This window comes from Schistocerca americana, chromosome 3, assembly GCF_021461395.2.
Source record: "Schistocerca americana isolate TAMUIC-IGC-003095 chromosome 3, iqSchAmer2.1, whole genome shotgun sequence".
NCBI classification, from domain to species: domain Eukaryota; kingdom Metazoa; phylum Arthropoda; class Insecta; order Orthoptera; family Acrididae; genus Schistocerca; species Schistocerca americana.
The window spans coordinates 568,578,530-568,592,453 of NC_060121.1; the positions used below are offsets into that span (position 1 = coordinate 568,578,530).

Here is a 13,924-nt window from a genome sequence, read left to right on the forward strand (position 1 = left end):
ATTAATATAATAATTCAAGTGTGCACGTACCTATATTTAAGTGCAGCCCATTCATTCACATTTTTTAAGATAAAAGGGAAACATAGTTATGTACATAACCATTTTTGTATCCACTGCTGCAGCTCATTTATATTTTTTTAAAAATGTATTTATAGCTACCTTATACATAACTGAGTGGTGCGGATGTCAATATTGTGGTGCAGCCCATTCTTATTTTGAAAAAATTTAAAAAACATATTTGGGTAGAAACCAATTAATCTTTAATCACTGCACCCAATGTAAACAAACATGATGTTACAGTGCAAATGTAATGTGCAGTGGAGAGAACGTACATCAGACAACATTACGCAGACTTTTTACAACTCTACTGTTCCCGTAAGTACAATTCACCGCCAGAAATCCACGTTTTTTAACCTCTAAAGTGCCGTTTCTAAAGAAACAATTTTATCGTTGGAAAAAAACGCAAAATAACTAACACTGGACTTGGTCTGCGACTGTGAAAAGACGTTTGTACTGTTTACCGCCACTACCTATGTAAATACTATTTTATTTGTATCATGGGCAAAGTTTAAACAGACCGTAAATCGTGGTCTGGAGAACCATATACATGATAAGTGGACCCACAGAAAAGACCCACCCTGGTTTAACAAGGAAATTCGGAAAATACTGAGGAAGCAAAGGTTGTTGCAAGAAAATTCGGAACATATTGAGGAAGAAAAGGCTGTTTCGCTCTCGGTTTTAAAGAGAACGTGTAAGTGACAACAGGCGAAGGTTAGTATAGATCCGTGCGTCTGTGAAAAGATCTACGCGGGACCACACAAAAAGTACCACCGTCATACCTTAGCAAAAGATCTGACGGAGAACCCGAGAAAATTCTGGTCGTCGCTAAGCGGGTCTAAGGCTTCCATCCAGTCACTCGTTGACCAGTCTGGTATGGCAGTAGTGATAGCAAAAAGAATACAGGAGTTTTAAATTTTGCTTTTAAGTAAGCAGGAGAATAGTACAAACATACCGTCATTTGACCATCGGACAGAATCCCGTACAGACGACATGGTATTGTATCCTTGGCGTAGAGAAACAAGTGAAAGATTTGAAAACAAGTAAGTCTCCAGGTACGAATGAAATCCCAGTTCGGTTTTACAAACAATACTCTCCGGCACTGTCCGCTTGTAGCTTGCATCTATCGCGGTCCCCTCGCCCAGCGCCAAGTCCCAAGCGACTGGAAAAAGCGCAGGCGACTCCGGTATGCAAGAAGGGTAAAAGAATGGATCCTCCAAATTACAGACCAATATCCTTAACATTGGTTTGCTGCAGAATCCTTGAACACATTCTCAGTTCGAATATAGTAATTTTTCTTGACACCGAAAAGCTTTCGTCCATAGATCAGCACGCTTTTAGACAGCATCGCTCGAGCAAAACTCAGATTGCCCTTACAGAGTGAACTGTACTAAGGACAACAGGCAGATTCCATATTTCTAGATTTTCGGGAAGTATTTGACACAGTGCCCCGCTGTAGACTGTTAACAAATGTATGAGAACATGGAATAGTTTCCCAGATATGTGAGTGGTGCCTAAGGGAAGCGTGATAGGACCATTACTATTTTCTGTATATATAAAGTATCTGTCCGAGATGATGAACGGCAGTCTGCGGTTGTTTGCGTATGATGCGGTGGTGTATGGGAAGGTATCGAAGTTGAGTGACTTTAGGAGGATACAAGACGACTTAAACAGAATTTCTAGTTGGTGTGATGAATGGCAGCTAGCTCTAAATGTAGAAAAATGTAAGGTAATGCGCATGTGTAGGAAAAACAAACCCATAATGTTCGGATACAGCTTGACACAGTTACGTTATATTGGCGTAACGTTGCAAAGCAATATGAAATGTGAGGATTGCAACAGGGAAGACGAATGGTCGACTTTGGTTTATTGGGAGAATTTTGTGAACGGGTGGTTCATCTGTAAAGGGGATTGCATATAGGAGGTAGTGCGACATACTCTTGATACTGCTCGAGTGTTTGGGATCCGCACCAGGTCAGATTAAAGGAAGACATCGAAGCAATTCAGAGGCGGACTGCTAGATTTGTTACCGGTAAGTTCGAACAACACCCAAGTGTTACGGAGATGCTTCAGGAACTGAGGAACAATGCTCTTTTCGAGGAACACTACTGAGAAAATTTAGAGGACCGGCATTCGAAGCTGACTGCAGAACGATTCTTCTGCCACCAACATACATTTCTTATAAGGTCCGAGAAGATAAGATACGAGAAATTGGGGCTCATAAGCATAGTTGGCCAGCGTTAATCAAAAAGTTAACTTACCTAATCATTAAACCGTTAGTAAAAAAGTTAACTTCGTTAAACGTGAAACCGTTACTGTACAAGCCTGAGACGCACCGCTGCCAGTCGCTACAATCTCCAAAGAGTCTCTAGTGCTTCCCTGTCGCATCCTTTTAACGAGATTACTGCTACTGGCTCAGCTGTCTATATCTGAATGCCCAAGACGGACTTTTTTTCGACCAGACCCTGGCTTTACTGTTTCTACCAACTGTACATACAGCGCTTCGTGTGCTCTCATTAAGTGTTGTGCCTGTTAAGGCTTGAGGTATGGTCCCCAATTACTGATATTTTAGGCAAGCACAGTTTACAATCGAAAGGTATTTTTTCTCCCAATCGGGATAGAAGACTAATGCAGTCACTTAGAAGTGTGCACGAAATTTCATCAATTGTAGCGACAGATTCCATGATTTAGTCTCTCCACAATCAATCCACTAACGAAAAGCAGACTTAACTCGAAGTCAGTAAACAAACTGCAATAAACAGCCAAGACCTGCTTATTCTCTCTCGCACTCGATTGTTTACATCAACCGCGCGCATCCAGGAGTATCCAAACACCTACATGACTCTACATTGTCAGAATATGGTTTCTGCGGGCGGCGCGGCGTCATTTTTGTCGTAGAGAGTAGGTGTCTAATTAACGAATAACGGACTCAAAGAAAGTTAATGGAAGTTAAAGAGTTCATTGAAGTTTCTTAAAATTAAGTTAATATTATTCCCTCAGTCGAAAAGTTAACTTCCTTAATTAACGATTAATAGATTAACGTTCTTGTACCCAGTTATGCTCATACGGAGGCATATAGATAACCGTTTTTCCCCGTTACAGAATCACTAGTATTGGTGCAGGGCATCCTCCACCGTACATAGTGTGGTGATGTGCGGAGCATGTATGTAGAAGTAGATAGGATGATCATTGTACCGGAAGTACCTTCTGCCACATCCCGTAAGGTGGCTTGAATAGTAGATATGTAATTTAGAGAAGAGGAAATAATAGTGGTATCCGAAACAGCCTCCGCCACAGAGTAGAGGCTTGTGAAGTGTAGATGTCGATATCTGTGAGGAAAGCGTCTGGAAACGTGCTGCTCGCCCGGTGGCCGCACGGCTGACGCGACTCGAGGACAGTGGAGCGTCGCGCGGAGCCTGTGGCGCCTCTGGCGGTGGGCGGGCGCACTGCGCATTGAGCGGCGAGGGCTAGCGGCGTCGCGCGACGGCTGCAGGGGTTGTTCAGTCTGTCGGCGGCAGCGCAGCGGGAAGCACGCGCCACAAAAGCTCTCCAGGCCCAAGCCGAGCCGCACACCGCAGCTGGCAGCCCTGCCCGCGCGTAACTGCAGAACCAACTCTCTCACACAAACACACGTACAGTCCTCCGAGAGAAAGAGAGTAGGATGCCTTCGCCCAAGGCGCGCTACGACGAGGTGCAGATGAAAGATGCCGCCCCCGAGGAAGCGGCCGCGCTGGGGGCGGCCGGCGGCGATGACGGTGAGATCCGCCTCAAAGCCAAGATGTCGCTGCTCAACGGCGTCACCGTCATCGTGGGCAGCATCATCGGCTCCGGCATCTTCGTGTCGCCCACGGGCGTGCTCAAGAACACCGGCTCGGTGAACCTGTCTCTGATCGTGTGGACCGCCTCGGGCGTCTTCTCCATGGTGAGTACGCTACGGCTGCGCCGACCGCGACCACGTGCTCGCTAAGCTCCGCGCCACGCCTGCTGCCACCTGCTTCGCTAGCCGGCAGACGCCGCTCTGCCAAAACACGCCCCACTCGCGCTCGCAATACAGAGATGGAAAAATGTGTACTCTGTTATAGCTTGTGCCGGTAGACAGTTATATATATATGTGCCCCTCCGTATGTAATTTATTTCCATAATCATACAATTCAGATTTAATTGTACTCACAGCTAATATTAAATCGTCTCTAGTCACTATTTAATGTACTAACTTGAAGTAGTACAGCTGACTGACAGTTTACCTGTACCTCTTCAGTTACGCCGAAGCGCGTTTCGGGCTTTCACCCATCTTCAGGTGGGGGAATACATTTAAATCTTTATCAATACAAAGTTTTTGTTCACTGCATTTTGAATTTACGTAGTTTCGCTGATGCGCGGCATCATTCTCTATGTGAACAACTTAAAGACATTCCGATGTAAACAATCGCATAAATCGGTCACAGGACGACCGCTGCGCTGCATCGGTGAGGCTAAAAATGTTTCTGCTGTGCATAATTGCGAAAGCAAGGAGATAAAAGTTAAAGAATAAAACTACATCTAACTTAACTACTAACTGAACATAAATATATGTTATAGGGGAACGTGGCAGCTAAGCGAATTGTTATTTTCGAGAGGCAGCTGTAGTGTTGAAAACGCAGTCGACACAAATGTTGTACTGATGAAGATACAAAAAAGTACCACATCAAATAAAGATTAAAGATTTGGGGGGGGGGGGGGGGGGACAAGCTCGAAAGACGTCTTGGCATAAATAAAAATGTATAAATAGTGTGTTCACCATAAATTTTTCAAGTAATTAAATAAGTAACTAAATCAAACCCACGAAGCACTATAGTGGATCAATTAATCTGTGTAATGTTTTCTTAATCTCTTGTGTTAACCTTCGCATCTCAAGTGCTACACTCTCTTTTTCATCGTTACGTGTGCTTATCTTTTTTACCTTGCTGTTGTTGGAACAAGACGACATTTAATTTTACGAAAATGGCATGTGATATGATCTTTAGTGCCAAACCACGCGTAAGTACCAATTTTTAAACTATTGTATATTAACTTCTACGATCATTGGAAGAACATCCGCTTTCGCACCAACAATTTGCAAGACTTGACATTCTTTTTAAACGTGCTGCGAGCGCAAATTTCTTCTTGCAGTTTGCTATACGTACTTCTAGACGTTAATTATTTTTCCTTTAGATAATCGGCTGCGATAATTACTTTTTACTCTCCATTTTTATGACCCGATGAAATAAAACGGTGCGTTCTTGACGTGCTATAAAAGTTAGGTTTCCTGAAAAGGAAATGTGAATGGAGAAGCTTTCGCTACTGCAGGTGTCAAATATTCACTGAACAATAAAAAGTCCTCGTAATAAATTCTTACTTACTAATTTCAGCTGACACGCACGTGGTATCGACAACTATCGCGTGCAAACTGAAGCACGTATGTCTACAGAAACCATAATGTAGCCACTGCACTGAGAATTTGATTTGACCTCGGAACGAGGCAGAAGTCGAAGATATGATAATCATGTATTTACTGGAATATCAAAGATAATTATGTTGAGCTGACAAATCAACATGTGTAGGCCGTGGCTGGAAACCTCTGCGACGGCTTGCAATTATGATGGCGAGAGAGAGAAAAGTTACACAAAAAATCCCAAATTCATGGAACAAATAAATTATTTATACGGAAGTAGTCAATTAGAATTTTTCATTTATGTTACATGGATTATTTGTATGGAATTATGATAAGGATCGCATATATTTCATTCTTTGGTTTTAAATTTACATGCATGAGGTGACTGCGATGAATTTGTTTACCGACCTGATGGTTATTTCAGCCAATGGACTCTTCAGAGCTCTGGCTATCCTCTTCAGTGCAACGTGCTCTGTGTAGGCAGCTTAGGTTCCGATGTTGAAACTTGGGCTTCCCTGCATGAGACAAAAGCTAAATTAAGACCGTTACCTGAACGTAAAATTACACTTACATTGAACTGGTGCTTTTTTCAGTAAAGGATTCCGTCAGTTTGATATAAATATGGATCATGCCCCCACGACAAACAATACTTGTAATTTATGCACCTAAACAAACGTTTATGAAAATAAAAGGAAAAATTAAATTATTGTTAAATTTGATGTCCTCACGGTTGGCTACAGTGCGCTAAATATCAAAACTGTTTTTGTCACCGGTCGTTAGGGACGCGAATGAAAGACTAGTATTCTACGTAAATAAAACATATTCCCTTATATGAAAGTGCATTTGTGCACAGGCTACTCGACAAATTTAGTTAATGACATTAAACTGCTGTCACGGTTTCTTCGTTAATGGTGCCTGCGCATGTCATTAATCAGAGGGAGGACGGCTCCGCGGAGAATGATTATTAGATTTTGTACACGTTCGCGAGACACATCGAATTGTAGCTCTGTGTTTCTGAAATTACAGAAAGAAAGATATGTTAATAAATGTTACGAATTATCATAATAAGAATTCAGCATCATACGATAGACATCAAAATGAATTACGCAGCAAATGTAGATCTTCTATTTTTCCCTTAAACACATGGAACTCTTGAAGTGAGTCGAAGAAATGTAGCTCTTTTTACGAAATGCGCAACGTTAGGAAGCGATTTGCATTGTCAGCCCTGCGGTCCGACGAATGTACGCACGAAACTCTGCTTGTCTGCCGTCAGAAGTGGCCACGACGCTGCTGTCGTGGACTAAATATCCCTTGTAAATCTAGCGATGTAGCACAGTGGTTAAGATACTTTATTCTTGTTCGAGACCAGCACGTAAATTTAGGTTCTAAGCGGTTTTCGTAAACCAATTAACGTAAATGCTAGAGACGGAAAGGAACGCTGTTTATTTCCTTCCCATACTCTTCACATCCGACTTTGAGTCCTGTCAGTGACTACGGGTCGTCGATGAGACGTTCAAATCCTGATATTTGTTATTTTTATTTGTATCTCGGCTTTCTTTGTGGCGTGTGCTTGAAGGCGTATATTTGTAAAGCATAAAAGTTAAGGTAATTTTTAACAGTAGGATTATATGCAGATTAATCATAAGTATATAGTGGGAGCTTTCTTGCATATGGTATATTTATTAAGTCACTCTAGCAAGTGTTAAAGTCCGACATTTGTCTTGGTCTTTATCTGGTGACAACAACAAGAGATCAAAGTTACAGCAGAACACAAGGGAATTAAAGAAATTAGCTGCCATGGGAATTGATTTATATCAGTGGGGTAAGCTGAAAATTTGTACCGGACTGGGATTCGAACCAGTGTCCCCTGCTTACTATGCGGGTGCGCTGGCCACTATGCCATCTGTACACAGTGGACACCACAACCGCACGAATTACCCTAGCACGTCATCGCCGTAATTATATATGTAGTATTTGTTCTTTCGGACATTTCCGAAAGAAATCAATGCACACTGGCAACTAATGTCTTTAATTCTTTTTGATTCTTAATTCATAGTAGCTGCAGGACCGAAATTGCACCTATTCTTTTGGATACAAATAAAGTTACATCAGTTACATATCGCAAAAATAAGTTCACGGGCTAACCACTTAAATATTAACAACATGATCGGTTAGACCTTACATCGCGCCCTTAAAAAACGGGTTAGCGTCAGGGCAGGACTCCATTCTAACTAGCTCAAGTTTCGACATTTGCTAATAGTTGTGGAAATTATTTTGAGGCATAAAAGATGCCTTAAAAAATTCAAACTAAGACAATAGACAAATTATGCACATTAAGTTGATATAATTCATATCTCAGTGAATAAGCTTGAGAACTACAAATCCCGAAGTCGAGGGTTCGATTCCCAGTTGCCCTTAGATATTTTCCTATTGCATCATTGTTTTCATTTCGTGCAACAATTTACTGATATGAAAAAATACTAAGTTGCGCCGTGGTTCGGAACACTCATTAAAGTGTAGGTCATCCCTTTATCTGGCAGGGTCCGTTTTAAAGCCAGAGGAAGGCGAGGGTAGACCAGCGTGCCTAGTAAAGGAATGCTATATTCAAACCTACCTTAGGATTCAGGACTGCTTCACTACCAAACAGATAATTCCTTCTTGAGGATCCATTAATCCCTCTATCGAAACAGAGCCACGACGGCCGTTTACACAAAACTACGGAGTGTCCTCCAAAATGCATCACATCGTTTCTGTGAGCGAGTGTCAAGACGTGCCCTTTTTATTGACGCAACAACTGAAGGGACCACAGCTCACATCTTTCTCCAGCGAAGACATTGCTGTACTATTAATAAAGAGTCTCTCGAAAATAAGAAAAAATGCATCGACAATAAATACATACAACCTCAAAGATCTTCCGTTGCCTAATCCCTCCCCTCCCCAATGCGCCGTGAGACATTTCAGTAGTAACGAGTTAAATTAGCAACATGCGTTCTATTCTTCAGAAACACTTCACATACTGCAGCTGTCTTCTTTAATATTGCTGTAATAGTACTTTTCTGCTCTTCGAAGAAACGTGTGTTGTAGCTAAAGCATGATGAGAGCTGCGCCGCCCTTTGTTTCTATTATTGCACTTGCCATGACGGTATCTATTGTTCCCTTGGTGCTAGGCATTCTGTACTGATTGCAAGCCTAAATTGCAAGCCTAATCGTGTTTACGTTACTGCACGCTAACAACATGATAGGAGTAACATGTTCACGTAATCGAACGTAAGCAGTACGTCACAGAAATACAAACCGCAACAGGTGCACAACTGCGCGCTGCTGCAGTCCGTGCGCCAGAAGATATGCTACCGGGGGTTCGGCAGAATTACGTAATCTTTTTTCAGGGAAAGCGCCGTTAGAAACGTGTTGTCTTTAATGACTATATTTCAGGAGTTGGCACCAAACACTGTCCGCCCCCGTAGCTGAGTGGCCATTGCAGATGCCTGCCTTGCAAAGGACCTGCGTTCGATCCCTGTACTACCAAGGATCTTTCCTCGGAGGGAGGACTGGACCGAGGCGCATTCGGCGTCGTGATGCCAGTTGAGGAGCTACCTCACAGGGGTAACGGCTGCAAGGCCGACACGAGGACAACGGCCGGGAGACCCGTGCACCGAACCCATGTCCCTCCAAACCGCGTCCTGGTGACACCACGTGGCAGAGGACGATACGGCGGCCGGTCAACGTCGCTTGATCACGGAGTTTCGTTTCATTTTCTTCGTTGACAGATAATAGTTCACGTATTTGTTTCAGGGGCCTATTGTTAATGCAGCGATTACTTTTTCTCGAAGTTTTCTTTAGAGACGTTTTGTGGAATACCCCACCGATCAGGCCGATCCAGTGGTAAAGACAGTCACCATCCGTATTCTGTAGGTGCGAGGGTGCCAGCTTCTCTCATCCATTGTAATTAAAGTATACGGCTGTGTCGTTAGATTTCACCACTCTCGTTGTGCCAAGTGAGCCAATGCAACGAACCTCTAGAGAGCGTATTTAGGGTTTGTCGCTTACGACTTTGTATTGATCTGCAATGCAGCAACGAGAAGGAATCGCCTGATTGATGCAAGCATTTCTGTTCTGCTCTGCACTTTCTGTTCTTCCATGTTTTGAACTGCACTTTGTAAAAAGTGTTACTGAACTGTGTATTTACTTTACAATAGTGATGCTATCAGTAAACGAATAGGGCAAACAGCAATAAGTATTAATCAAGAAATGGGGTGATACCAGGGGACGACGAGGGATTGGGGGAGTTGGAGGACAAGGATGGTATCCCTGGGCACAAGTTATTCTAGTTGCTCCGCTAATGGTATGCATAAAGTATAGGCTACAGAAGCATTCTACAAATAAGTCCTTTCATGCACAGGCAGCAGTTTATACATTGCCCAGTCGCATAAATGTGACCAACTGTCAAAAGCCTGAATAGCCACCATTTGCAGCGCGAAACGTGCGGGAGGAGAATCAGTTGGGTTATGGAAGGTACAACCAGGGATTTGTAGCCATACCGACTGAAGAGGCGTGCCCAGCTGCGCTAGGTTTCTCGGTTGAGAATCCATGACGTAAACAGTTCGATCGATCCCCCACAGACTCTTGATTGGGTTTAAATTCGGAGTGTTTGGTGGACAGAGGAGTATGGTAAACTTTTTTGCTCTTCGAACCGTGCACGTTCACTGTGAGCTATTACATGTTGTATTGTCCTGCTGGGAGACGCCATTGTGCAGAGGTTAAACAAACAGCATGTAAGGGGGACATAGTTCCCAAGGATAGATGCATAACTGTGTTGAGTCATTGTGCATTCCAGAATTACGTAATTGCCCAGGGAATGCCACGAAAACATTTCACAGATCCTAACGCTCCATCCTCCGGCTTTTGCGTTTGCTTTCGAACGTTTCACGCCATACATGCAACGGCCATCTCTCCGATGGAGCACAAAACGTGATCCAGCTGAAAAGGCTACCTGTCGCCAGTCAGCTTACGTCCAGTTGCGGCGTTGGCGCGAAAATTACAGCCTTCGTCGCCGATGAACAACGGTCAGCAAGGATGCATGAACCAGTGGCCCGCTGCTGGGTCCATGCACAGCAACGTTCTCTGAACACTTCTTGAGGAAGCATTGTTGGTAGCTCCCTTGGTTCATTGGGCGGTCAGGTGGTCAAGCAAAAATTTTTGGAAATTTGCGGCAAGTTCCTCTGGGCCCACTCTGCTGAGGTCATCGGTCCCTGGGCTTACACATTGCTTAATCTGACTTGAACTAACTTACACACACACGTGGCAAGACGCCCAAGACCACGCGGCTATCACACGCGGTGTTGGTCAAAGCAGGACGTCTGTTAGCGCGTACACATCACCTCACCCGTCGTTCACCCTTGTCATCTACGGCCCGTTCAAAAATGGCTCTGAGCACTATGGGACTTCACATCTATGGTCATCAGTCCCCTAGAACTTAGAACTACTTAAACCTAACTAACCTAAGGACATCACACAACACCCAGTCATCACGAGGCAGAGAAAATCCCTGACCCCGCCGGGAATCGAACACGGGAACCCGGGCGTGGGAAGCGAGAACGCTCTCGCATGACCACGAGCTGCGGACTCTACGGCCCGCGGTGCACCACAGTTGCCTCGGTACCTGTTTCGGATAGAGCCATTTAGGTATGCACGGTATACTTCTATGACGGCTGCACGCGAATAGTTTACAAACTTAGCCGTTTCGGAAATGGTTCCACCCTTGGCCCGAAAGTCAATGATCATGCCCTTTTGGATGTCAGATAAATCGCTGTTGTTGTTGTTGTTGTTGTCTTCAGTCCTGAGACTGGTTTGATGCAGCTCTCCATGCTACTCCGTCCTGTGCAAGCCTCTCCATCTCCCAGTACCTACTGCAGCCTACATCCTTCTGAATCTGCTTAGTGTATTCATCTCTCGGTCTCCCTCTACAATTTTTACCCTCCATGCTGCCCTCCACTACTAAATTTGTGATCCCTTGATGCCTCAGAACATGTCCTACCAACCGATCCCTTCTTCTAGTCAAGTTGTGCCGCAAACTTCTCTTCTCCCCAATTCTATTCAATACCTCCTCATTAGTTACGTGATCTACCCATTTAATCTTCAACATTCTTCTGTAGCACCACATTTCGAAAGCTTCTATTCTCTTCATGAGTTATTTTGCTCCACAAATAGCAAAACTCCTTTACTACTTTAAGTGTCTTATTTCCTAATCTAATTCCCGGAGCATCACCCGACTTAATTCGACTACATTCCATTATCCTCGTTTTGCTTTTGTTGATGTTCATCTTATACCCTCCTTTCAAGACACTGTCCATTCCGTTCAACTGCTCTTCCAAGTCCTTTGCTGTCTCTGATAGAGTTACAATGTCATCGGCGAGCCACAAAGTTTTTTATTTCTTCTCCGTGGATTTTAATGCCTACTCCGAACTTTTCTTTTGTTTCCTTTACTGCTTGATCAATATACAGATTGAATAACATTGGGGAGAGGCTACAACCCTGTCTCACTCCCTTCCGAACCACTGCTTCCCTTTCATGCCCCTCGACTCTTATAACTGCCATCTGTTTGCTGTACAAATTGTAAATAGCCTTTCACTCCCTGTATTTTACGCCTGCCACCTTCAGAATTTGAAAGAGAGTATTCTAGTCAACATTGTCAAAAACTTTCTCTAAGTATATAAACGCTAGAAACGTAGGTTTGCCTTTCCTTAATCTTTCTTCTAAGATAATTCGTAGGGTCAGTATTGCCTCACGTGTTCCAACATTTCTACGGAATCCAAACTGATCTTCCCCGAGGTCGGCTTCTACCAGGTTTTCCATTCGTCTGTAAAGAATTCGCGTTAATATTTTGCAGCTGTGACTTATTAAACTGATAGTTCGGTAATTTTCACATCTGTCAACACCTGCGTTCTTTGGGATTGGTACGTTTTCGCATTACAACGACGACTGCACTGTTTTCCGCATTAGCCCCCTCGACACACTTTATATACCCTTCAATTATAATGCTGCCACCTGTTTTTTGTGATTGGTAATTACAGTTTTGACGTCGAATATTAATGTGACTGAGCCGTGTATTTTGCCCGTTAACGGAGGTATGCAACTTACTTCATGCACTGTAGATAATTCCATTTTTTAATCCCGCGCATGTTCATCTCAGATAAGGTGAAGTTGTACTCAATCTAAATGTATGTTTGAACCCCACACCGCTTGATGAGGCATGGTGCCACCGAACTGACTCAGACCGTAACCACAGTTAGGAGGATCTACATTTACCGCACTCTTCGTACCTCTGTCCAACCATGACTTTTTGACCTCAACGTACCTCTGCCGGAGGTGAAAGAAGCTATAATTAACAGAAAAAGCTTTGCATCAATGGCGGATTGAACCTGGATCCTTTGGATTTAGTCTTCCTTACAGCCAACGAACTATGACTAGATAATTCTGTAGAAAAGTTGACAAACTTTCCATGAAAAGCACACCTACAAACCAACTTCAGTTGGTTTGTAGGTGTGCTTTTCATGGAAAGTTTGTCAACTCGACCCAAATGCCGTTCCATGTCCTAAATTGAAATCTAAGATTTGACAAGAGATATTGGTTCCTTTTTAATGTTACGCATCACCATATATGACAGTGTCATATAGAGACAGGCACCTTCGATCTCCGAAGGCAAATTTGTTGCGACTGAGACATCTGAGCGTAGTTTAAGAAGTTCGTAAGTACTTCATGAACGTAATCATTTACCTCCAAAAGGTTCTGTTAAAATTTCTTTACAACAACCAGTTTCGATCCTCTATTGGTTCAATAACGAAATTGTAACAGCAGCTGTAGACGATAAATCAAAGTTGTTCGATCAGCTAATCGTACGTTACGGAAAGATTCAGCTCATAGACTTACCACAAAGATTCCTCAGTTTCTCCTTAATTCCACAACTTGTTACGAATCGTCAATGCAGCGCAACACTATCTCGCCCATGAATGTCTCTACTGTGCCGGCTATAGCTTGTCAATGAGACTGGCCTCTTTGCCAGTCATTTATGGGTCCACTGCGTATGTCAATGTGTCAATGTCTCATCTTCAGGAGCGAAGTTACGTAAGTTATTCTAGGTTTTTCGTTTTTCTTAGCAATCCAAGTGAAGCATGTCGTCATTATGTGAGAGCAAGAAAAGAATTTAATTGTCCGACGTTGAAGGTGATGCATTTGTTTTGAAGGACGTCCTGGAAGTCATATATGATTGAGCAGAAACCTGTTTCAAAATGGTTCAAATGGCTCTGAGCACTATGGGACTTAACATCTATGGTCATCAGTCCCCTAGAACTTAGAACTACTTAAACCTAACTAACCTAAGGACATCACACAACACCCAGTCATCACGAAAACCTGTTTCATTTACGTGCGGTATGTACTCTGAGATATAACTGGTTTAAG

The 13,924-nt window shown here is 43.3% G+C and overlaps 1 protein-coding gene across 1 annotated transcript in view; it reads left to right on the top strand.

Moving 5' to 3' along the window:
• Window positions 1–3,549: 3,549 nt before the first annotated feature.
• The window catches only part of LOC124605516 (large neutral amino acids transporter small subunit 1), a 367,273-nt gene continuing 356,898 nt past the window's right edge, over window positions 3,550–13,924 (top strand). The window contains exon 1 of the mRNA XM_047137258.1: window positions 3,550–3,979. Within this exon, the coding sequence (XP_046993214.1) occupies window positions 3,719–3,979 (261 nt within the window). The 5' untranslated portion in view covers window positions 3,550–3,718. The remainder of the gene's footprint in view (window positions 3,980–13,924) is intronic.